Here is a 27,298-nt window from a genome sequence, read left to right as displayed (position 1 = left end):
TATTATTATTATATATATATATTATTATAATATATATATATATATATATATATATATATATATATATATAATTATATATAAATTATTATTATATATAAAGTGTCTGCTCCTGCAGGATGCAGATGTGCATGAGACATGTAAGAGCTGTTAACCTTTATACGTTTTCCATTCTGGTTACCATCGTTATTCCCTAGACTCATGTGTCACTGTTTAAACCTAGTTGTGAAAACAACTTAAAATCTGCCTAGAATGTGTTCAGTATAGAAGGAAAAAAAAATGCACACATCAAATAATAGTATCTTTTTTTCTTTAAAATCTTCTTCCTGTAATGGCTTCAAAATCTTGATATTGGTTAGGTTTCCCATGATGACTGATGACCTTTTGCTAGCCAAAATTCTCTCTCCCTTATCTCATTACCCGGCATCTCAAATTTGGACTATAAACCTTCTCTCAGACACTTGTTATTTTTTCTCTTGTTCTGTTTATCAGTTATCAATAAATTTATGTCCTTGTCATGAGTGGAACTGACATGAGAAGTGGCAAAACAAATCCATATAATACATTGTTAATCTATAACCTGATGGTTTATAAATTTGATCTGCATCTTAAGTTGTTTTGCTAATGTAGCTGGAGAATATGAATGAAGCTGAAATTAGACAAGATTTCCTCTATGTTGATATATATTAATCAGTTACAGTACTGTTACCAGTGGACTCAGACCCCTGACTTTAACAATATCATTTTAATTACCAGTATGAATATGTTAATAATTGAAAAATGAAAGTAAATCAGACAAGGAAAACAAAACAAAACAAAGAAACAACAAAAACAACAAATAACAACAACAACAAAACTGAAGCAGTTATACCTGTGAAGAAAAAGTTCTAGACGTGTTGTTATGTGCTCTTTGAGACCATTACAGTGATGAAAAATAATTATTGAATAAAACAAATTTGAAGAGGGAAAAGTCTAAATTCAGATAGTTGATAAAATACTTGTGTAAGGAAACTACCAGTATGTTATTTCCCTGCTATAGTACCTGTTATTATTGATACTAATACTGTATTCAACATGGGTTTTAGTTGCTATTTGTTGTAAGAGTTCGAGAGATATTATATTAGGTGTTATTTGCTGTTTGGAGCACACAATACAACAGCAGTCATTTCAGCACTGTGATACATGTCTGCCATTCACTACTCTATTACTATTAATCCCTGACTTCTTTTCTCGCCCCTGCTTGGTGAAAGTAGAATCACCCTAGGTGTCATTCTTGCACATAATTTTAAAATTCTCATAACAGTCTCAGCCAACTTTTAAAAATAAAATGCCATAATGTGGCTTTCATTTCTCTTCTAAATTAAAGTCAGAAAGATGGAATCAGTACTATGAATCCGGTGCTGCAGAAAAATGTCTCTATACTATACAGCTGTTCATAGGCAGACGCAGTTTAAACTGGGAATTCTTACAAGAAGTGTGATTGATTTTACTGTGATTCTGTGCATTCAGTATATGAAGACTCTACTTGGAGTATGCTTTAGAGGAATGTTTATGTTTTGAGGAGTCTGCAACTTCATGCCTCCAGTTTTCATAACTTACAGAAAAATTTGTTGGTTTCTCATCTGTAGTAATAAAATGGTTGCAGAAGAAATAGATTAATGAGACAGGCTATAGAAAGTTACTTAACTTAAAGAAGTATGATGGCATTTTTTATTCCTTGATGAATAAATTTGTGTACTTGATATTTGATTTTGCTGGCATTTGGGCTGCGGCAGATTTAGAAAAATGATACTTATCTTGCAAGCAATCTGTTGAATAGAGGTTTCAATATGTATTTCTGGGCTCTTCAAAAAAAAAAAAATCTTGTTGATTATGGTGCATTTATGAAATTAGTCAAATTGCAGAGTTGGTCTAAATACATGCAATCATGAAATGTAATTAACACATGTTTTCCAGGAATGCAATTCTGAAATTCTGATGTGCTGAAACATCCCACAAACCTTTGTTCGACCTCATGGAAGAGGGGGGAAAAAAAAAAGAAAGTGTCAGATTATTTACCTACTCCCCTTTTTTTTTTTTTTTTTTTTGAAGTAGGGTTTCTTTTCTTTCCCTTTTATTGACATTGCTGTCCATAAAATTTTGAATGCTTCTTTTTCTTGTAGAGTGAGATCTGCATCTTCATTCTAAATAAAGCCTTATACAGACAAGACTTCCTACTAAATCAAAGCTGTCTCACTTGTCAAGTTCTGCTATTTCATTTTGGTTTTATTTATTTACAATTTCTCCCTTTTTGTGTAAGGGCATGGCAAAGCAAAGACCCTCTGACCCCACCACAGTTTGGTGGCTTCTTCTTTTTCAGAATGTTTTCCATGTAAATCCCAATCCATCCTTCTGATCCATAAGAACTTCTTGCAAAATTCACAATATTGATATAGACAAACTTCTCTGCTACTCAGTTGTCAACTTTCAGCATTGGTTTATGTTAATGATATAACTATTAAGCAGTTCACAGTATTTTTCTAGTACAGGACACTTATCTTCCCACCAAAAACAAACAAACAAACAAACAAACAAATAAACTTGGGGTAGCAGTGCTGCCTCAAAAGTCAGATCCTGATATACAAGAACATAGTGGTTTCATAGTCATGTCCCCTCTCGGGTTAGATTGTTAAATTAACATGCAAGCTAAGGTAGACAAATCAAATATTTGGTACATGGTGGTTTAGGCAATAATTATCAAAATCTTTAAAATGTCTTTTTAAAGATTTTGTGAGTCTGTAAGCATGTTCAGAGCAAAATTTGAAACCTTTGTCTTAGTTGTAAGCAGAAGTAGATCTGTCTGTAATTTTGCCCACAGTCCTCTTCCTAAGTTTTCTTTCTAAATATTCTGCTTAGGTCCTTCCAGAGCTAACCCTAATGTAACCCAAGGGAAATGGAGCTGCAGGCATAATGATTTTCACTGCTAATTTCATGAAAACTTCAGGGAAAAGAGCTGAAGACAAAATCAAAACAGCAGTTTAATTACATACTCATTATGAAGTTTATTTTCACTGTTTCCAAATTCGATGATACAGTATCATCTCTACAGACCATGGTACCAAGATATTTGTACAGAACTAAATATATCTAGCACTCCTGTTATTGGCACATAACCGTATCAGGCCATGTTGAAAACTGTGCTTCTAATTTTAACAGATTTGAAGGCTTATTACAGTTATGAGTTTATGCTCATAAAGACTGAACAACTTCCTATTCATCTATGTTTGCCAATATTATAATTTTATTATTAATCAAAAACAGCCTTTGGCTGCTTTCCAATTGATTTGAATGACATGTTCTTCTGTGTTAATTAGGTGCAAGCTCTGAGATCTCAAAAATAAGAGTATAATACTTCGGTACATTTCCTCTAAAATGGCTTTTATGTGATTTATTAGCTACATAGAGATTTCAAACAGAAACAGAAACATGAAATAATTCTAACAATTGTAAAGGATTATAATTTTAGGTTTTTTGTTTTGTTTTGTTTTTTATCATGAGCTGCCTGCACTTAGAATTCGATCTATCAATTATCTGAGAATGTGTTTATATTATTTATTTCAATTAAATTTACTTTCAAGTAACAGAAAACCCCATGTTGTACTGACTTTTAAAAAAAAAAAAAAGTCACATTTTCAGCATAAGAGGTGTGTAAAGATAAACTGAGGTAATGTGCTGGATCAGAACTGGTCTGGCCAGGCCTTCTTTCATCCCAGAAGCTTGAGGAAAAAAAATTTTGAGAGGAGGAGGCATCCTGCAGTAAGTTTCTCCCTTCACAGCCTGAAAACAAATCCATATAGTTGCAGCTTCAGTAATACCTCTCTCAGACCGGGATAATTAACTGTCTAGTGGTACCACTGGTAGAATCTTTCACAGATAATGATGAAAAAAAAAATTGTTTTTAAACTCAAGATGTTATCAGTGTGTGCTTTTAATACTTTCCACTAGTAAATTTAGAAGGATATAATGTATTCTGGACACAGATGAACATAGAACTTCTTGTGTTGGTATAGTTTGTGCCTGTAAAATATTTATTTTAGTTAATATTTATTTTATACTTATTACAATAAATTTATCAGTGTAATAGTGTGGCAACAATATGATTTAGAACATCTTCTATATTTCAAGAGAAAAATCACATATTTAAAACAATTGAAGTAAGATAAAATCTATGCACAGATGTGATCAAAAATTTCTCTAATGAGGAATGACTGATGCTGAATGTTGAGGAAGCCTTGATGCAATTATATTACATAAAAAAATTATGGACTGATACGAGATAAATGTGTAGAATTTCCAAGCCCCTGTAAATACCCCAATGTACTTATTTCATGCTTCTCTCCAGCGCTATGTTGTTAATATTTTAGAAAGCAGTTTATGTTACAACAACTTAAAGCTTAGAAGTCACATTCAATTTTATTCAGGATGTGGGAGAACAAAATATAATTCCATCCTTTATGGATGAGACTCATGCGGAGGTGAATAGGCTCTCCCCTAAGTTTATCATTTCCTGTCCTCTAATTTAGATAATTCTCTCAATATGTTGGTTGTTGACCATAAAAAGAGTAGTCTGCAGTGGGAATGCAAAATGAGGGTTAATATACTGTTTGCCCCTCTGAATGTGGGTTAAGAGCCATCAGGGTTGGTCAGAAAAGGTGCTTTAGAAGGGAACACAGTTCTGCAGACATATAGATGCATTGTAGCCCAAGATACCTTTGTAGGTATCTAATGCACACTGGTCATTGCAGCACATGATGAGATTTTGTAGTGTGGCAGGAGGGAAAAATGTACTATAAATACTTAGTACAGCTGGAAGAAAGACAGTGTCATGCCAGCCTTCAAGAAGGGCAAAAAGGCAACTGCAGGCCAGTCAGCCTCACCTCCATCCCTGGAAAGGTGATGGAACAGCTCATCCTGGAGGTCATCTCCAAGCATGTGGAGGGTAAGAAGGTGATCAGGAGTAGTCAGCATGGATTCATCAAAGGGAAATCATGCTTAACCAATCTGATAGCCTTCTATGATGTGATGACTAGCTGGGTAGATGAGGGGAGAGCAGTGGATTTGATCTACCTTGACTTCAGCAAGGCTTTTGACACTGTCTCTCCCATAAAATCCTCATCCATAACATCCAAGGCTTTGGACATTGTCTCCCATAACATCTTCATAGGAAAACTCAGGAAGTGTGGCCTAGATGAGGGGACAATGAGGTGGATTGATAATTGGCTGGATGGCAGAGATCCCAGGGTTAAGCTTAGTGGTGCAGTGTAGTTGGAGGCTGCTAGCAAGTGGTGTCCCCCAGGGGTCAGCACTGGGTGCAGTGCTGTTCATTAGAAACCTGGATTATGGAACGGAGTGCACCCTCAGCCAATTTGTTGATCACACAAAGCTCAGAGGCGTGGCTGATACCCCACAGAGCTGTGCTGCCATTCAGAGGGACCTCAGCAGGCTGGAGGGTTGGACTGAGAGGAACCTCATGAAGCTCAGCAAGGGCAAGTGCAGGGTCCTGCACCTAAGGAGGAATAACCCCAAGCACCACTACAGGGTGGGGGCTGACCTGCTGGAGAGCAGCTCTGCAGAGAAAGACCTGGGAGTCCTGGCAGCAGGCTGACCATCAGTCAGCAATGTGCCCTTGTGGCCAAGAAGGCCAATGGTAACATGGGGTGCTTTTGGAAGAGTGTTGCCAGCAGGTCAAGGGAGGTGTTTCTCCCCCTCTATGTAGCCCTGGCAAGGCCACACCTGGAGTTTTATGTCCAGTTCTGGGCTCCACAGTACAAGAGGGACATGGAGCGACTGGGGCAAGTACAGACAAGGGCTGTGAAGATGATTAGAGGACTGGAGCACCTGTCATACGAGGCCAGGCTGAGAACTGGGCCTGTTTAGTCTAGAAAAGAGAAAACTGAAGGGAGACCTTATTAATGTGTATAAATACCTGAGGGAAGGGTGTCAAGAGCATGGAGCCAATCTCTTTTCAATTATGCCCAGTGACAGGATGAAAGGCAATGGGCACAAACTGAAGCACAGGAGGTTCTGGCTGAATATGAGAGAGCTCTTCTTTACTGTGAGGGTGACAGAGCACTGGAATAGGCTTCCCAGAGAGGTTGTGGAGTTTCCTGCTCCAGAGATATCCAAAATCTGCCTGGATGCCATCCTGCACCAGGTGCTCTAGGTGATCCTGCTTCACAGGGGGGTTGGACTAGATGATCTTTAGAGTTTCTTTCCAGCCTCAGCCATTCTGTGAGGGGAAATGTTGCTTCCATGGAGTAAGCTTTGGGTGTTCTGCATCAGAAACAGAAAGCATGTACCTGCAATCCTATCTGTAAGATTTCCAAGTTTGTCAGCTTTTGGACATCCTTGCCCCCATAACACCATGGCAAGTCCCTCCAGATTGAAGCAGGAAGGGCAGCTTTGAATAGATGTTGATAAGGACCACAGGGGCATGATTCAGTTCATCTGCTGAGTTGTCCCTCTGCATCTCGCAGCTGATTACATGATGATACAGGCATAAGGATGGCAATTTGTTGAAAAGAAATCTTCTAAGCCTTTTAAGAAATGCGAAGAAACACGTTTAAAAAAGCCATCGATTAAAAGAAAAGAAGCCCGAATACTTGGAGTCTAAGGGAAAGTTACGGCTTGAGATTGCTTATTTTGCATCTCTGTTAAATTCTGGTTTCATTAAGGCACAAAGTGCCTTCAGCGCATAGCACTGTATGGCTGAGGATAGTCAAATACCTTGGAAAATAAGTTTACCAGATTTCTTAACAATCTAATAGAAAAAAAAAAAAAAAAAAAAGTCATACAGAGCCTAAATTTTAATAGAGATTGCCTCTATACTGTAACTCTTTCTTCTCTGTGAACAACACCTAGCAGATTCACCTGTATCGATGACCCCTATACCAGCTATGATGCAGGAAAATCTTACTTCTTATTTGAAGCTTTGGTAGATAATTTTCTATTTTTCCATCTCTTCTGCAGTTACACAGCGTATCTGATGCTTAGTAAAGACCTTGGAAGTAGTGCCTTTTGTTTATAAGATTCTGTCAAACAGAAGGAATGGAGTATTTTTACAAATAAATTATTTTCCATTCTATCTTTTCACTTTTTTATTTTATTTTATTCTTTTGATTTGCCACTTCTCTTGACAATTTATTTGGAACCTCACCATTCTTCTCTTTGAACAATTTTCCATTCCTCCTGCAATATGCAAAGCAGAGAGCATCCCTCTTCTCCTTTTTGGCTCAAAGCATACAAGACCATATGAAAAGTACAACTGATTTTTAATGAAAAACATGCAAGATTACTTGAGCCTTACTGTACTCTGTGTTGATAAAGGTAATTGAAATACATTAAAAAATATATTAACAAAAATTGATCATAGAATCATAGACTCATAGAATGGTTTGGGTTGGAAGGGACCTTAAAAATCACCCAGTTCCAACCCCCCTGCCATGGGCAGGGACACTTTTCACTAGATCAGGCTGCTCAAAGCTCCATCCAACCTGGCCTTGAATACCTCCAGGGATGGGGCATCCACAGCTTCTCAAGGCAGCCTGTTGCAGTGCCTCACCACCTTAGTAAAGAATTTCTTCCTGAAACCTAAACTAAATCTACCCTCTTTTAGTTTAAAGACATTACTCCTTGTCCTATCACTAAAATCCCTGACAATGAGTCCTTCCTTATCTTTCCAGTAGGCCCCCTTTAGGTACTAGAAAGCTGCTATAAGGTCTCCCTGGAGCCTTCTCTTCTCCAGGCTGATCAACCCCAACTCCTTCATCTTGTCTTCATAGGGGAGGTGCTCCAGCCCTCTGATCAGGTGATCATGGCCCTCCTCTTCAATCATTTAATACATTCATGTCCTTCTTGTGTTGGGGTTCACAAAGTTGAATGCAAGACTCTAGGTGTGGTCTCACAACAGCAGAGTAGAGGGGGAGAATCCCCTCACCGTGCTGGCCATTCTGTTTTTGATGCAGCCCAGGATCCAGCTGGCTTTCTTGGCTGAAAGCACATGTTGACGGCTCACGATGAACTTCTCATCTACCAGGTCCTTTTCCTCAGGGCTGCTTTCAAGAATACTTTGATTGGCGTTTAGTTTTGGTAAACTGGAAACTGCTTAAGAATTTAGGATTTTGTCTTGGTCATAGTTATATTAAAATGAAAAAATTGTGAATGAGTGTGAATAAAATGCAAAAGTAATACATAAAACACATCACTCAGGTCTTCTCACACTGCAGCAAGCATAGTAGGTGTCTGCAGACTTCATACATTGTTCACATTTATCAATATCACATAATGGGACAGCTTTATTTTTAACCTGGAACAGTTGTTTCTGGGAATTTCAGGCCTCTCAGAAAGTTTATTTGGCTGCCTATTACCATGGCTTCAAAGCTATTTCCACATAAAATCAGTAGCAGAAGCTAAGTATATATCTCTACTTTGGGCATCGGTTTTTGTTAGATGATTAATTCTTTTATTCTTTGATTTGTTTTATTAAGAAAAGTGATACGTATAGGTAGACAAGTGTTGATGTTTCAAATGTATTATGAAAAACTTTTCCCAGGCATAAAATAAGTGGGAAAATCAAACATTTTGGAAGTTTAGAGGACTCTACAAACTTAGTCCAAATAATTGCGTTTTGTTGAAGTATAACTTGCTATCTCTTTTTTTTAAACTTTTTTGTTGTTTTGTTTTGTTTTTATCATAGCTATAACTGCCTATTCTATAGAGTAGTTCAAAACATCTATAAAAAGATTGCTATTATTAGGTTTTAGATTCTGGTCAGTAAAGCACAGTTCAAGCCGATTTGTAATCCTGGTTTTCTGTTGTTTTGTTTTGTTTTTCAAATAGGTGTGTTTTATGAAGTTGTTCAGAGCTTCCCTCGAGTGGAGGAAAATGTGCAAGTAAGCAGCCACAGGTGGAGAAGGCACTCGGAATCTCTCAAATCAGTCGACACTAACAGAGCCAGCATGGGTCAGGATTCCTCTGAGCCAGGGGGTTTCACAGATCTACTTCTTGAAGAGGGACATGACAACACCACCCAGATTGAGGTAGATTTTTTTCCATCTACTTTTCATTCAATTTGTTATTGAATGAGGGAATAAGTCAAAAAAGAAGATGGGCACTCCAGTGTACTCAAACATTGCCAGGAGAAAAGAATCTCATGGTTGTATTTGTGACCCTGTTAGCATGTGGAAACCAGCTCTTTCTCCTGCCCTAAGGCTGGAATATGTCTGACTTTTGAAGAGTTTCTTCAGGAAGTCTCTCTCTGAAAAACAGTCTTGGGAAGTCTTGTTGGTTCTTGCTGGTTAAATGAAAAAAAAAAAAAAAGAAGTAGTATTCAAAAAAAAATGTTGAAAATTTCTTAACAATTTGGGTAAACACCTCCATCTGTGAGATTTTGTATTGTCTTTATGCAGGCTGATAACCAGAAATGGAGGGGGAAAGAACTGGAGAGATTCTGTGTTGGATATTGAAAGTATTTTCCTATATAGTTAGTTTATCTTCCAGAAAAGAATAACATGGATGAAATTAATCTGCTTTAGGATTTCATTTAACCTATGATTGCTTGATTAAAAACTTTAACTTCCAGATTGTCCTTGTTCCATATACTGTGTAAATCCAAATAAAATCCAGCTGTTTATTTAAAGCTGCTCTCAGTAGTGCAGAGACAGCAGAAGTTGCCCATGAGTAACTTCAGACCCTACACTGGAACTGACTGGTGCAAAATGTCTCTATCTACAAAGATTTGTGGGAATACTGCTCTTTTTATTTTAATATTTTTATAAAAATGCAGTGGCTGAATTGATTTTGTCTTTATATAAAAATAATAAGTGCTAATGTATATAATTATTAAATTATTGCTGATTTTAAAAAAATGTCAGATTTGGAGGTTACTTATTAGTAGAAATCTACATCACGTTTTTCAACAAAATACACTTTGGAATAGCTATACTTAATATTTCAGTCTTTATATTTTTTTCTTGCAAAACATAAGTGCTATTTGTTTTTTTAATTTCTGAGGAGTTCATTCTCAGACAAACAGAATAGCTTTTAGTTCTGTGTTATTATCTTACTCAATAACAGATGCAAAGCAATAAAAACACTGTCCATAGAGACAATAGAGACATTAACGAGTCAAAAATAGCAATGCCTTTCTGAAAACTGTGAAGGTATGTTTTGTGGTGTGTTATTTGTTTGTTTGTTTTTGTGTATGTGTGTTTTGCTTTTTTTTTTAAGCTTCTCAGTTTACACAGTACTATTTTTTTTCCCTTGCATAAACATGGAAGTCACTAGTTGGTATAAGATATTTATGAATTGCATGTTGGTTTTATGATTTGCTTTTTGCCCACTGCAATCCTCATCTGGCCATACTTGTAGCAACTCATTCTGGCACAACCCAGTTCAATCCTGCTTTCAATTATTTTAGCAGGTAAAGTGGAAGATGTCTCAGGTACAAGAAAGTTTTTGTAGCTGATCTTTTCATGGCTCGTATGTAGATCCTTATGATTTGTCACTTGCTTTTCTGGTCTGTTGAGTTCCAAAGCTCATACAAAATTAAATGGGTTAGAGCTCCCCCACTAGTACTCATATTTGGCAACATTCAGGAGAAGAACGGACATGCATTAAATGGTATTTTTTCTAGAGCTGTCTTTCCTGACAGATTAATAACACTAGTGTCTTAACCTCAAAAGTACATCACCCCTACTGAGTTTATTAAATTCAGGTTCTATGCTCTCTCACATCCTTTTCTTCTTCTAGTCTTCCCAGCATGATAAAATAACTGAATTGTGTTTTCACACATTATCAGATTCTGTTGTAAATCCCTTCTACAATACACAGGTACTTTACAAATAAAATAAAATAAAATAAAATAAAATAAAATAAAATAAAATAAAATGGCTTTATAGAGGAAGTAAAGTGTACAACAGAAATTCACAGTGGAAGAATCCGTATGTTGCAGTCTTCTGCAGCTTAGGAGCTTATCGGTAGTGCTGGAGAGCATATTGATTTTTGTAACATTTCTTCTTTATGTGTTTCAGTTCTTGTTGAAGTAAATCCAGAGAATGAGTAATGCCTGCCACTCATATTTAATGACACTACAGTATTACAGCATTCCTTCATCACAGATGCTGTTTCTCTGAATTATTCTGTATATTTACCATGAATGTGTGGAAGACTTTTTTTGCTGAAAGCCTAATGTTGATGAACATATCTATCATTTTCATTTTATATTGTTATATTCTTCCTTATACTGATGATTTTACTTTATATCCACATGAAATAATAATAATAATAATAATAATAATAATAATAATAATAATAATAATAATAATAATAATAATAATAATAATAATAATAATAATAATAATGGCAATTAATTTCTGCTTTCTATCTAAAAATAACTCAAAATATTTTCTGTGTGATTGAATCTATAGTTATAATGTGGAAAATGATAAAAATCAGTGTGTGTGGAAGACAGATCATTTCCATTGGCTTTTCTTTATGTTTTAAGGCAGTGAGGTTTTTTTTATGTTTTTCCCTTGGAAAAATTAGGATTTTTTTTTCTATAACTTCACAGTAGTACTATTCCACATTTCCCATCAGCTGTAATCCGTGGAGTATTTTAAGATCAACTTCATTGGAACATGAAGTTCTTCAAAAGCAGCCTCAAGAAAGCCTTCAAAAGCAGCCTCAAGAAAGTGCATTGTAAATCACATCTTTGCAGTACCCAGGTTGATCAGCCCATGTGTGCAAGGATGATAAATGGGTAAATTCTCTTCAAAGATTATATATGTCTGGTCCAATGGCTAGAGACCTGGAGACATTCACTCTCTTCACAGCTCTGTTTTGCCTAGTCCATTTGTTTGATACTGTGATTCAAGAAGGATATTGTACAAAATGATGCACATATTTAGCTTTCTTGAATAAATATGTTCTCTAGAACCGGATTCTCTGGAAGTTGAACTGTATTGAACATACTATCAAAATCAGTGGCTGTAGCTGTTTGATGTGCGGGAGTTTTGGAAATGGGCAAGGCCTTGGGAAGGAGGTGGTGAGACCTTCCCCAGGATCTGTTGTATTGCTGAAGAATAGGAATTGTGTGGGCCACAGATGGAGCATGGTGGCAGCACAAACCTCCAAAACTGGCAATGACAAGAGAAAGGCAAAGGGCAGCAAGAACAAGTTTCTACTGCACAGTAGATTTTCTATGTACATGTATAGCATGTGTGGTCTTTCTGGTGAACGAACAGCAAGCTGGTGTTTATCAAGTAGTATTAATGTAGAATAAATGCATATCATAAACACATTATAGAAGAGTATGACGATATGAAAGTATTATTTTTTCCTCTAAGTTTAGTAGGGCTGTTATGATGTGCCAGTTAGGGACTTTTAGATATAAATGTTCACAAGAATGGGGGTTGGTCCTATTTGCTTTCTTTGCAATTTGTACTTTAGATCCTAAGGAGAATGTGCAAGTCTTTGTTTCCAAAGTCAGTAGATGTTTTACTAAGATTATATCTCTTTTACCTAATATAGCTAGAATGAATGAATGAATAAATGAATTAATTATATTAATAGATGTGAAAAGGGTGAGATTCCATCTCGTGCAGATGGGCACAAATGTTACAGCCCTAGAGAAATCCCCGAAGTAAGTGGGGGGAAATTTAATGTCAGCAGTCTAAATCTACTGCAGAGGTCATCTCTGAAAAGACAGAATTTTGCCGACACAGACCAAACTGGCTTCTTGGTCCTGTGGCTAATGAAAGCCTCATTCTTTGAAAATAGGAGCATCTATGGTTAAGGCATATCTAAGAGAAATATGAAGTGACAACTGAAACAAGAAAAGAAAAGTGATTAGTATAATTTAACTTTTCACATTCTTTTTAGTTTTTTCTCTGTAGACTGTCTTCCCATTTTGTAATTAAGGATTTAATCTTTTGTTTTCCTAGGGAGACTTTTCTGTTGTAAATGATGGTTTATAAAAAGTTAGTTCATAGTGGAAAATTCAAAAGAATTGGATAAAATGGAAGTTTTCCTCCCAAAGATCCAAAAACCAAACTACAGATCTTCTATTTGAAATACCTTGGAGACTTTCAGAAGCTTACCAACTAAGGCAAGGAGTTTTTTGGAGATTGGAAGCACCACACATCGTCTATCTTCTAACTGATCAGTGCTCAGGTCTGGGCAGCTCAGAAGTCCTGCAGGTACCAGACTGAGAGCAGAAATGTGCACAGCACAATAGTTATGGAGACATTAAAGACAGGGATTATTGTGAGGCAAATTTGAGTTATCAAGTGGGGCATTCAGAAATTATGTCATTTATATCAACAATTCTTTCAAAAGAGATTATTTCTTAAATTTCTGGGATTCCATAACCTTATGTACCAGTCTAGCTTCACAGCACATTTGCCACTCGTAACTTACTACTTTCTCTCTCTCCTCCAGTCTTTTTTGGGAATTCTTCTTTCTGGTCTTGGGAGTGTGGGTTTGTTTTGTTGTTTTTGTTTAGTTTGTGTTTAAAAAAAGAAATCACAATTTATTTTGCTGTTTTGTTAAGTAAACTACCTCTTTTGTTTATTGTTTTCAGGAAATTCAGAAGTGTCTTTTTATTTACCTTAAATAGAGCCTGGGAAATGTAATGCATAGAGTAAAATTTGTTACTGTAATCACTGTATGTCCTTGAAAAAGTAATGAGCATGAAAATAGATCTCAATGACTATGTCTAGTTTGACATCTTACAAACAAGGAGATAACTAGGACAAATATACTTCTTCACATATTCTAATAAAAGAACAATATGCTTTGTAATAACTCTGACATTAAGCAATTGACTCTACACGTATTAACATTGTTAAAGTAAACTTAGATTAATGGTCGTGTTTTGATGTTTGTGTTGACCCCCAAAGCACTCTAGCCATAAAGGTAATGAAGGCAGGTAGCAGAGTTCTTGCTGCCTGTTGCTCTTTCGCATTTACTAGAAAAGGATCTGATCCCTGAAGTGCATCTAGGATGGATGTCAGGTTCCCAGTACCAAGGGAATCTGCAAATGCTTTATTGTTTTGCCATATTGCTTGCTAATGTAGGCATGGTCAAAGGGCACTGGAAAATAAGCCTTTTTTTAAAGGCTTAATAATACATTAATATATAATTGTGCATCACACATGTAGCATATTTTTTTTCAAAGTTTAAAATGTGTGGCTTTTTCTAAGTGATGTCCTGTAATTATGGCAATGTAGAGCTCTGTACAGAGGTTATTCTCCTCCTGTTTTTATAATATTTGATATTCCAGATCATCCACAAAGCAGCTCTGGCTGCAGGCTTTATAAAAAAAATTTCTAAGCAACTTGCTTCACTGTTCCATTTCCCTGATCCTTGTGATGGCTTAACCCCCAGCGAATTGTACAACACTGAGAAGTAAAATACAGAGAATTTGAAATGGAACCAACTGTAATATATAGCTTGCATTGGTGTTAGCAGAAAATAACAAACTTTGCAAAATAAGTATGGGACATGACTTACTTTATAACTTGTTGCCATTGTATGGAGATACTACATCAGAACAAAACTCTTTCACAAACTTTAAATACCAAAAAAAGAAACCCTGAAATAAAATAATAGATTAAAGCAAATTCAGGGTTGAGTACAGCTACACTTACAGTAAGGTTTTATTGCTTTGCAGCATGAAAATTTTGAGGAAAAACATAATTTTTGATGTAAAGTTTTATAATAGAATGAATTATATTATTAATATAGTATAATTATATAATATAATTAATTATATTATATTATTAAGAAACAACACATTGGTCATAGTAAGTAAAATGAAACTCAGCTGTGTCTCACTTTCCCTATGCCCACCCCATCCCTTAGCATGGTACTAGTGATCATAGGAAATCTATTTCAGTGCAAAAAATATTGTATTTTTTGGTAGTGAAGTTACTTATTTATTCCTGTGGCTGTTGTTGATATCTCCTGCTCCATGAATTTTTTTTAACTAAAATAGAGTTGTTACTAGCTGGAGACACTCTTCTTTTTCTCTCCTTTCTTTACTTTTGCTGGATATTTTTTGAAATGTAAATTTTTAGCAATCCTGGTAGTATAGACCTGGAAAGCATCTTTCCCCTGTCAGATCAACACTGGTGAATTTCCTACTGGTAGCAGTCTTCTACTGAATTTTGCATTTTCTCCCAGAGTTTCTGTCCAAAAAGAGTCTTCTCCCTTATCAGTCTTAGTCACTCATGGCAGCAAAGTTGTCTGATTCTGACTGGCAAAACAAACAGAAGGGATTGAATTTTACAACCCTTTGGATTTGAGAGCAATTGCTCTCAGCTACTGAAAGTCGGTGTCAGCATGCCCACTGCTCTGTTCTTACTGTAAGTCTGAGCAAGGGAAAAAAATGGTTAAGATAAATTCCACTCAGCTGGACAAATGATAAGGCATTCCTGGAATTTCTGATCTGTAGTTAAAGTAGAAAAACTTGTCCATGCATAACTGTGTGAAGCCTCGAAATTAAACAATATCAGTCACATAGTGAGTTGTTAGTTTGTTTAAACCTGCCTCAGTTTCATTCTTTTTATGCATATTTTTCCATCATCATAATGGTTTAATGCCAGTTATCTCTGGAGGATTTAGAAATAAAGACCAGTGTGGCCAGATCTACAAGAATGCTGTCCCTCCAATATACTGTGAAGATTGTATTGGAGTTAAGAAAAAGTCCTTGTAATCATGTAAGTTTAATGAGATTTCATGTTCTCTTTCTTCATCGCAATCTACAGGAGATACTTAAGTCTGGGGAGCCTGGTCCAGTGCACAACAACCCTCTCAGTTAAGAACCTCCTTCCGATATCTGGCCTGAACCTCCCCTGTTGCAGCTTGACACCATTCCCATGGGTCCTATCGCTGGTGACTAAAGAGAATAGATCGGCACCTGCCCCTTCACTCCCACTCGTGAGGAATCTGTAGATTGCAATGAGGTCTCCCCTCAGCCTCCTCTTTTCCAGTCTGAACAGGCCAAGTGACCTCAGCCGCTCCTCATACATCTTCCCTTCAAGGGCCTTCACCATCTTTGTAGCCCTACTCTGGACACTGTCCAACAGGTTCACATCCTTTTTGTACTGTGGTGTCCAGAACTGCACACAGTACTCTGGGTGACACCTTGAATACTGTGGTGTGTAATGGTTATTATATAACCTTATATCAGGTTCTACAGCATTTGAGATGTATCTCGCACCTTTTTCCACTTCCACTTGTTCAGCTGAGTTTTCCACCAGTGATATCATACTTTCTAGCTAGCCAGCAGACCAATATGTCACCGTCTTGTTTGCTTTCAGCTGCAAAAGGCTAAACTAACCAAAAATGTTTGTTTGTTTGTTTGTTTGTTTGTTTTAATTATTATTTAATTGAATTTATTAATTACTTGCTTACATCAAGGCAGTCGGCACTTACACATACTGAATCTTGCTACAGTCTTGCTAGACTGAATTCGTTACCAACCCTGAAAGAAGTGTTGAAGAAATGAGTTTATCAACATTTTCATTATTCTCAATCTTAACTCAAGAGGTAATGATTCTACTACAAATTCAGATATAGCTGAAAAATAAAAAGATTAAGACTGGAGAGAAGATTAATTCTCTATTTGTTTTAAACTTCCAAGGAGGGATAAAAAAAGGAGAGAAATTGAAAGAAGTTTCCCCACTCCCAAGTAAGAGAATTCACAGTTATCCGTGGTAATCCTGGGTTCATTTCCATATGCTTAGCTATATTGGCACATGAGGTATTTAATTTAGCATGCTGATGATAATGAATTTTTACACTAAGAAAGGAGATGGGATTTGAAATGTAATGGGATCTGCCTTTGAACTTTCTTGATGATAATATTTTACATTTCCACATCTTTCTTAATCTCCAAGTTCCTAAACCACATTACAACGACTCTAGAATCACTGAGCTCATGACTGAAAAGAGTTTTGAGAGGTGTGAACAGAACCTTTTTTTTTTTTTTCCTGCATTTATTGTTTCAGACATACATCTCAGACCTTGCTTACAGAAGTTGGGTGAAAACATGTGCAGCTAGTGGAAGCTGAGTACTAGTGTAGCTGTGAACACTGTGACTCTCCAGTCACTTCCTTTCTGACTATCTTCATCTTGGAGTGCCTTCATGAAGGAGGTGACAAATGTAAAAATAAATAAAAAATTGGTGTCAGAGAGGGAGGGGTTGTGTAGGGGTTGGGGGGTTGGAGAGGGGTTGTATCAATCCAGTCATGCAAAAAGCAAAAAGCAGAGGGCAATGTTCATTTCAACCCCTACAAAACAAACAGCCCTGATGTGTATATACAACATGTAGCAAATATAGCTACCTATATACATGTATATATATTTCTCTGTACCTAGTCTGGAGCAGGTCATGAGGGCAAATACATTACTGAGTTGTTAGTGTAGGGGAATTTGGGTAGGTAAGTAAAAAGTTGTTACAGTAAGCCATGCAATTCCAGTTTGGATAACAGCAGTCCTTAGGGATAGATTTTCAAAGCTTTAGGAATCCTGCTGACATTGATGGATTACTCTGTACTGCTCTGAAAGTCTTTCATGTTTTTGTTATATGAGAGAGTCAATTATCTGTTATCCCAAAACAGTAACCACTTGGCATGTAAGCGGAATGGTACATCATTTCAAATTTGGTCAGACACTTCCCTTGACTGTGTGTAAATTACAGTAATTGTAACGAGAGCTTTCAGCATATATCAGGAAGGCAATGGCCTCCCTTCATTGTGTATGAATGAGTTAGATGGATTCCTTCTTAAAAATAGATAGATAAATAAATAAACAAACCAAAGCAAAGCTCAAAATTCATATCAAGCGGAGGATCAGTGGTAAGAAAGTTATGTTTATAAACTGTGCATTTGTCCTTCAAAAAGATGTGTCAGGGTTACCGGAGTTTTGTTTCATCCATTTGTATCAAGCTGCATGATTTTTCAAAAGTTCCTATGAACATTTTTTCAATAATTGAAAACGTTGCTCTTACAGTAACCTTTGATAATGCAAGTAGGAAGGGGGAAAACTTGCAGAAGGAAATCCTATCTGTCTGATTTCATAAAAGCAGAGCTGTAAAATGTCATGAGAGATAAAATGCTGTGATCTCACATAGGCATTCCCTTTTTACTTCAGTACAGACAGCAAAGCAAGTTGCTTTCTTGCATTCTTCTTACCTTAGGTGTGTGGTGCATCGTACTTGGTGTGTGAGAGGAAAAGTGAATTCCAGTGCCAGAACAGGCAGAATCTGTCCCCCAGGTGCTGCCACTAAATTTAGCTGTTTGCAGGAGCAGGCTATCAATGCCACTTCCACACATCAGCAGTCTGGCTGGTGCTTACTGCAGAGTATAACTGAATGTTTTTTAACAAGTTTGGTAAGGATGTTTGAAACATCTTCCCTTCATAGTTATAAGCAAGTGCCTCAAAGTTCCTTACTTGTTTAGAAAATGAAAACCCAATTCTTAGGTATACAATTGATGACTATGCAGATGAATAGCATCGTAGCTTGTGAATTCTCACTCTATTGAAAATTTAATTCCTGTGCTATACATCTGGACTACAGTTATACTAATATAGTGATAAGATGTGACAAAAGGGTTTATTTGTTTTTCAGTGGAAGCAGAAAGTTTGAGCTTACTGTTTAGTCTTATCACAAAACATGGGAATTTAAGGTGAAATTTAGCTGCCTAGCTGTAAGTGTCTGGTAATACTTTTGGCAGTGTGGTTATGCTGGTTGGTCTCTTGCTTCTCATGTAGGATACAGTTATCCTAATATGTGTTCGACTGTATCTGCAAGACTCGAATGGTCCCGAGTTTCTTCTATGCTCAGGCAACTTCATCTCAGCCCTGGTCAGTACATGCAGTAACGTCTAGGTGTTTCTTGAGCTTGCTCTAAAGTAGACCTGAAAGTATGGTGAGCTGAGCAGACAAACCTGCACTGACAACTTTTAATAGGTCTGCAGTGCTAAAAGCAAGAGCTTAGAAACCTATCTCTTATGGGCACAGCTGTAGTGAAATATTTAGCCTCTCAGCTGAACACCACCCTGCTCAGCTACCCATTTACTTATTGAAATCTGAAGTGAGATTATTTTGATAAGATATTTTGTTTGCTTGTTTTTTAACAACAAATTATATCAAGCAAATTAAATATCACACATTTCTGGTCAAATGTTAAGACTCCTCCCACCACCACCTCCTCCCCCCCCCCCCCCCCCCCCCAAAAAAAAAAAAAAAAAAGAAAAGAAAAAGAAAAATCTTGTGATTTAAGGTTGGGGGGGGGGGGAAGTTGAATCAGTTTACTCTTAAAAAGCAAAATAGAGTTGGAAATGACACCCACACGAGAAAAAAAAATCTATCGAAAGAAAATCCTGTGTTAATAACATTTTGAAATATTTATGAATATTGGAACAGCTGGACAGTGAGTAAATATGAAGGCGGTATATATTTTCAGAGACAGAAGAGGAAAGATATTTAGCATCTTGATCTTGCCTGGATAGTTGCAAAGTTCTTAGATCATTCCCCCCCCTTGAAAATAACAATAGCCCAGGTCCTTCAGAAAGCTTCCTTGTATCTTGATGTTTTGCAAAGGGAGTGACTTGGAATTACCTGTCTATCAAGCATCTTGATTTAAATATGCTTTCTTACTGTTGGGGCATTTATATTAGAGAGCTCCCAAGAGAGAGTTTTGTTTTGTTGTGTTTTGACCATCACTGCACAATCAGATAAAGCAGCATTTCTGTGACTGAGTTTTGAAGAATTGTGGCTGGTGAGAATAGCTGTTAGAACCATATATTTGAATTCTTTCTACGTTGCTATATGGAATATCCTGTATATACAGAAAAATGCATGTGAATAAAGCAACAGGCATATACTTTCCAAAGCAAATTGCAAGAGCAGTAGAAACTGGGGCAATGGCTTAACCATTTTAATACCACTGTTTTGCTCTCTAAAACATGAATGGTAATTTTGAAATTTTGTGTATTTTTGTGGATTTCACCTAGCCCTATGTTTTAGTAACTAAAGATTCGATTGTGTTGTATGTGAGAGCTAACCTAGAAAGTGACTTAAATTGACTTCCAGTCTTGTTTTCAATCTGTTGAAACTCGGTGTGCTTGAGAGAAACTGTGGTGATACAGTTTGTCCTTTAACTCCCAGTCTCTGTGATGAGCATACTGCTGTCTGGCTGTATGCTGAACAGCCACACACAGCTGAGCTGAACAGCATGGCTTCCACAAAGGTTGGTGCTAAATGAAATGAATGTAAGAAACCCTTAAAAGCTTCAAATTAGGCTTTATCCCTACCTTATCCTTTTTTTTTTTTTTTAATTATTATTCTTTTTTTCACTTTTAAAGGAAAAAAATAAATAAATATTGTTTTAATAAGTGCATGTTCCTGCCTGTATCGACTTAATATCAGTCATACATGTTCTTACAACTGACTGCTTTATGATTTCAGCTGTGAGCCTTGACAGATCCCTAAGACATGTTATTAGCTGTTCAGGAATTACAGCATACATGAGTGAGAGTGGAGGCAGCTTGCTTTGTTGCCCTACATAAAGTTCTGATCAACTACAATCTACATCCAGTACTATTAACTTAATTGTCCAGAACCATAACACTGTTCATCCTGATTTAGGCCCTACCTCCTCCTGTGACATTTCAGGGCTACTGGGTCTTGGCAGTTCTATTTTCTTGTCATCTCTTGCAGTTGAGAAGGAACAAGGGATGGGAGACAAGCGTGAGACTTACCCATCCTACTTCTGAACATGCACCAGAGGAAGGAATAGGCTAGGGAGAGTTTAAAGTTGCTGTGATATCTGGATCTAAATAAAATAAAAAGATATGTAAGAGTATATGCATTTAAAAATATGTTGTTGGTTAATATTCCATACACACACACACACACACACACACACACACACAAAGAGAGAACCTTTAAAAGACTAAAATACTGTATCTTTAAAAACTGACTTGAAAAAAATATATATTATGGCACTATCTGGAGTCATGAGCCTCTAGGAATGGGGTTGGTGACAGGCATGGGACTGTAACCACTGAAGTGCTGTAGTCTAGGCCTGGCACTGAGTGTTTTTTATAAAACATTTATGATCGTTTTTAGAATGTTAATATTTATGATCACTTTTATAATTCTAGTTTTATGAACACATTAGTTGTTTATGTATATCTAAAAATGAGAAAATGAACTATGTCACGTTTCATAATTACCAAAAACAAATTGTTGGTAGGTGTTTTTACACTCATTTTATTAAAATGGTTTCTATTATTTTCTTTTCAGTGGAGAGGATGGTACATAGCAGTTACTAAAGTTTTATTTTGAGAATTTCTCAATGATCTTCTACAGCAAATTGGAAACAAAACTGCTCAATAAGCATTTGCCTACTGTAATTGTTTTTTTTTACATTACTTTTTATTTTTTTATTTTTTATTTTTTATCTCTTAAGTAAGGTGTTGTAGAGACTTTTGCTCTTTTGAAGCTTGTCTCTTATGACAAGCCTGTCCAAGGGGCTTTATAAGACTGCTGTAATGACCCCTAAATAGGCTGACAGTTTTATAGCTGTCCCCAAGAGGGAAGCTTCCTTTCAAAAGCAGCTGAATATCAAGAAAAAAAGCAACAGCTCCAAGCTGACTTTTCACAAAGCTGGAAAGACTAAACGGCTTTTTGGATTAATAACAGGTTTATGGCATCCTTCTTTGCCAGTCTGTCTGTCTGTCAGCGTATGACTTTCCATTAGAGGTGCTGTCAGGCACTCAGACAGAAAAGCTTAGTTTAAAAATCTTGGAGCTTAAGCTCCAAGTTGATGTGGAGACATATAAAGCCCTATGTATACACATGGACAAGAGCCTTAAGCTCAGTGCTTGTGTTTGAGCCCACCTGATGACACTGAGGGTTTAAAAATAACAGCTTCTGTGAGGTTCTAGGGAAAGTGGTCTCCACACTGGCCCTCAGTCTCCTGTGAAAAACAGGAGACTTAAGATTCCGTCACACACATGGACAGGCTTTCATCAGTCTGCACAGCACTCATTGGTCTATTCTCAGGGAGGACAGTGTGAGATTAAGTTCTTAATGCCAGTGCATGCAGACAAAGGATTTTCCCCTTTGTTTGATTGGGCTCCCCTTATTCATTAGACATGATATTAGCTGTTCTAAATAGATTTTGCTAAGGCTTGTGTAATCAACAGCAAAGTTTGCAGGCTGTTTTCATGTTCCTAATGGCCATGTATGTGGAAGACATATGTTATGCCCATATGTATTTCCTAAGTACTTCCCACATCAGATGTTGTTGTGTGTTTTTGTTTTTGTTTTGTTTTGGTTTTGTTTGTTTGTTTTAAGAAAAAAAAAAAAAAAAGATTGTAGCTTTGTCATTGTGAAAGCAGTGAAGCAGTTTGTAAATTTTACATTTCCTCAGTAGAGATTCATACAGAACAAATGCTTTTGTTAAGGAACTCAACAGCACAGCTTATCCTTGATACGAAGCACTTATGAAATGAAATCGGTACTTCTGAGCTTCATAGAACCACTCATAACAATCATGCTTTCCAAGTAGCAGCCGCTATATATATCCTCTGCAAGACTTTCATGCAGTAGTTTTCGTGGTGCCTATCTACTGAAATTAGAGCTTTTGCTCTTTGAGAGGCCATTTCAAAATAATCATTCCTCTGGGGTTTTCAGGTATCTGATCCTATAAACCAGTAAAATTTCATCACTGCTATGCTATGATTATAATTACAGTGCTTTGTGTTAAAATGCAGTTAGATGGAAGCAGCACGTTAAGTGTCTCTTTTCCCCATTTTCTCTCATCTTGATGTTTCCATTAGGGCCCCATTTCAGCATCGATGGTCTTTTCTCAAACTGCCTCATCTCCATGGGGCCACATTCTTGACATTCTGCTTGTACCCTTGCCATCCCATTCAGTGCCTGCCTAAATAAAGGGTGAAAAAATTAAACAATTCAATTGCAACACCATACACATATGCTTCCACTACCTCAGTAACGCAAAGCATGACCATGGATCTCTTTTCATGCTTCCAGAGTCAGACATCAGTTGTCACTTCTGTGCTCCCCTTTTGTACTGGTTTTAGGTGGTGGCTACTAATAATGTCCAGAATTGTGATATCAATTTTCTAACAAAAATCCAAAACTATTCAGAAATTAATTATATGAATGGGTAGGCTGTTATACAGGGAGAGAATAACAAGCATTTAAATGCGGTTGGATACAAGTTGTTTTGAGGAAGCTGTTTTTGTTGTCTGCATGCTAGACTGTCTCGTTGCTGGTTTGTTTTAATAGAAAGGGTGTTCCTTTTTTCTTCTGTGAAATGAATTGCAGAACTGCTTTTCTTCATTAGGGAAATACTTTTAATTGCTAGCTCATTTCCTTTCTCTAAATTCCCCAAGCCATATTTTATTATCTTTGTTCTCTCCCTGAAAAAATAGTCTATTTTTAATATGTAATTGCCTCCTTTCTCTTTCCTGGGTTTCCATTTTACTCTACAAATGCAGCTTTCAGAAAACATAATCATTTGATTAATTTCGTAAGCTATTTATCTATAAATGCTATATTATATATGCTATATAAATATATATAAATCTATATTATGTTCAGAGTTAAAGATGGCTTCCTGAACATAGTATTTGGTGATTAATTTCCTCAGCACTAATTTTTGGAACAAATACCAGAAGCACTTGTATTTCATTAAAAATTATGCCTAGTCTGTGATTTTTAGCAATATTTAGGTAATAATGAATTTTGTTAAAAATTAAACACCAGTTCTTTGTTTTACAGTGACAAAATTAAGAGTCTATAAATATAACCCCATATCGTTGATGGCTTCAGAATTTCTTCATTGTGTGTTGACTGAATGGAAATTTAACAATACAATTTCAATAAACTCGACAAATACTGAACATCAAGAATTTAAAGAAGGCTTGATCTTCAGGTGCACTGAGCTTTCATGAATAGTGTATGCATGCAGCATGCATGAAAAAATCAGCAGTAGTGGGGAAAATGTGGAAATATACTCAAGGTGTCATCAGACAACATCTCTTTAGAAAACTGTAAGAAATAAATTTTCTTTACAGTAAGATAGCCTCAAGTAAAAATAAATAAATATATAAATAGCTTTCCCTAAAGGGAAGAGTTTTGAAAAAGCTTCTAATAAATATTTGCTTTAAACTCTTAAAGGCTGACAACAGTAATCCCCACAGCTGGTACAAAGTCTTTGGAAAAATCCATTGTTTTAAAAGCTGTATTTGTCAATAGAATACAGGTGATTCTTATTTTTATATATATGCAATACTTGGGCTGGACTGTGCTTCTAGAGAAGCAATGCAAAATAATTCTCATTTCCCAAAAATACCCAGAAAACAACAACAAAAAGCTAAAATGAAAAAAATGTTCAACAGTCAGCTACTTAGATGTTTTTTTTTCTGCTGCTTCTTAAAGTCATTGTGAGCATGTTCTCTGCTTTCTCTGCCTTTTCTTTCTTTTGGTAACATGCTTCTACTTCATTACAAGATGATGTTATTTTGTTTCTTAAAATATAAATTTTAATTCTGTTCTATATATTTCTACTTATCTGTAGAACTCTCCATCTGTGTGTCATATAGCCATAAAAATATTTTCTTAATAATTTACTCCTTTACATCCAAATCCAGCATGACTTCTAAAGCATTTTTCTTTCTTATGCATATAATATTCGCAGTTGATGAAATATATTATGAAGCAGGTACAATCAAGCAAACCCTTTAAACAAGTCTGATGGAATGAAAACTCAAAAGTGTCTATTAATAAAGCATTACTCTATAACAGGGAAACTTATGGAAGAATCCAATTATTTCATTTCTGTAGTAATGCATGTTCAAAACTATGAAGGGAATGACTTGGAATACAGTCATGGTTCCTCACTGTATTAAGACCTCCTGAGCTGCTCAGGCCAATGTTATTATTTAGCTGCATGTTCCTTTTCCTAGTTATGTAGTAAATTTGCAGATAGTAGGAAAAATAGGATGCAATACAGATGTATTTAATGTTTCATTCATAAAATACATCTGCATGAAGGTATGAATTTTTTCCAAAGAGCAAGAAAAAATGTTTTCTTTTTATCATCCAAGTAGAAGTGAATTTGCTTCCTTCCAGAATTATTCAAGGTTATTTTACTTGAATTAAAACAGTAAATGAAACATTTTCTTTAATACCAAATTTAATAGCTATTGCTATACGAGTAATTCCTATTACACAGAGAAAGATGATTGAGCTGAAGGCTATAATTTAAGTATTTGACTTGCAAGATGAAGAGTCTGCTTTAAGCATGGATCAAGATACCATTTAAAGCAGTCTTACAGAGCAATCAGGGTTAGATCTATCTGGTTGTGGAGGGAGTGGCTTAGCACTAGTAATTAACTGGAGTAACTTGCTTTTATTAGTTATGAAAAAATGGAGTTTAAAAAAATAAAATATAAATCTGTTCACAGTTTAAACATTGCATGTTTACCCGAAACAAGCTGTTTGGGTAATTATTTCTTTGTCTCTTGGGACTCTTTCCTTGAGACTTTGCAATGCCTCAAATGTAACTTTTAATTTCTATGGAAATGCTGTCAGAATGATAAGTTAGACTGGGAAAATATGTTGTCAAACCCTTTTTATTTACTGTACCTCCTTTGTATACATGACAGTAGTAACGGCTTCTGTTGACCATTAAAGAAGAAAATAATTTGGTAAGGTGGCTGGCTTTTCTGTCATCTTTCTGACAGTATAGCTTTAATTATTTTTATTTGTATGACTAACCTAGAGCTGCTGAGGTTGTTAGAAGCTGCTTCAAAAGTATCGCTGAGATTTACTGGGTGAGTACATCTTGGCATATAAATTACAACAAAATAAAACCTCAAGCAGAAAACAACCTGACCCTTTCTGTGGCAGTTTAAGTAAAATGCATCAGTAATGTTGTTAATGTAGAATGATTTCCAGGTGAAATGGGATTTATGGTCAATATGTTTAACCTAGAATATGAGCCAGTTCATGTAAAACATACGGAATTGCCAAATATGTCTTCAACTCAGGACCATGACAGTAGGAATGGGTTGTGTATGTCCTTGGGCACACCTTGGGCATGGTTGTGGTGAGGGGGTGTCAGGTCTGCATAGCAGCATAGCCTGGTGTGAAGGGAGTCCTATGCTACTTGCTGGGTAAAGGATGGTATATCAGAGGGATTTTTCCATCATGGGGAGAATTCTAAATTCTACATCTACCTCTTCCATTTTCCATGCCATTGTTTATTTTCTAATTTTATTATAATTCTAAAATATTTTCATTGAGATTTCTGATGTTTTGCTTTTTTTACCAGCGTGTAATTCTCAGTATGGTATTTCTTGTAGCTGTTTAGCAGAAAGCTGGCAGTGTTGTTGATTTAAATATATCACAGTTCAAAACTTTGGGCAAGTAAAGGAAGACTTTAAAGATGAAACCTGAGGTTTCATCTCTAACCTCAGACCAAGTGCCTTTATTTCCTTTCACAGTCTTAGATACTATCTGGAAAGGTAGAGACCATCACAGCTACTGGGAATCAGTATGGTCTATATGATTCTCTCTACCTTTCTATTGATTCCTAAGATATTGGAAATCAGTATCTCAGAAAATACATGGATTTTTCTTCCTAACCTATAATATTTATTTTTCTTCGGTAGTAATACGTGGCAATAAACAATGTTGAAATAATTTTCTGCATTCATATTAATCATGGAAGGAGAATTATTGTCTTGTATGTCTGTTCAAGTACAAAAAATAGATCTCAGGCAAATCTCACTCTACTTTGGCCACTATTATTATTTCTTTCCTTGCTGGTAAATCAACTTTTTCCCTGTCTGGAAAGCTTCTTTTTTGTTTGTTTGTTTGTTTGTTTTTAATAAAAGAGACTTTTACATTGGCTTTCATTGCAAACTACTTTTCTCCACAGAAGAGTACCCTATAAGAATGAAGAAAAACTGCTATTCCTACATCCATTCTCATATAGCTTTCTTCACCTTGTCATTAGTGGTATTTTTTAAAAATTAGAAGTTTAGCCTTTCATATAGAGAGTATTTCTTAAGTAGTTTGCCCAATCTCAGCACAAATTCTGACATTGATAAAAATTTTTGGAAACTCCTATACCTGAATTTTAAACATGCAATCAGTTTTGAATAATCAGATTTCAAAAATTAATTTCTTTATGTGCTAAATAGTGGCTAGT

The 27,298-nt window shown here is 36.0% G+C and overlaps 1 protein-coding gene across 2 annotated transcripts in view; it reads left to right on the top strand.

Annotated features, from left to right (window-relative positions):
- PLXDC2 (plexin domain containing 2) overlaps positions 1-27,298 on the top strand; it is a 271,670-nt gene that overhangs the window by 118,296 nt on the left and 126,076 nt on the right. For both annotated transcript variants that reach the window (XM_068673780.1, XM_068673781.1), the window contains one exon: positions 8,875-9,074. In XM_068673780.1, the coding sequence (XP_068529881.1) occupies positions 8,875-9,074 (200 nt within the window). The remainder of the gene's footprint in view (positions 1-8,874; positions 9,075-27,298) is intronic.

This window comes from Anas acuta, chromosome 2, assembly GCF_963932015.1.
Source record: "Anas acuta chromosome 2, bAnaAcu1.1, whole genome shotgun sequence".
In the NCBI taxonomy this organism is placed as follows: domain Eukaryota; kingdom Metazoa; phylum Chordata; class Aves; order Anseriformes; family Anatidae; genus Anas; species Anas acuta.
The sequence above is the reverse complement of the archived record's forward strand: the minus strand, read 5'-3'. Positions and strand labels throughout refer to the sequence as shown.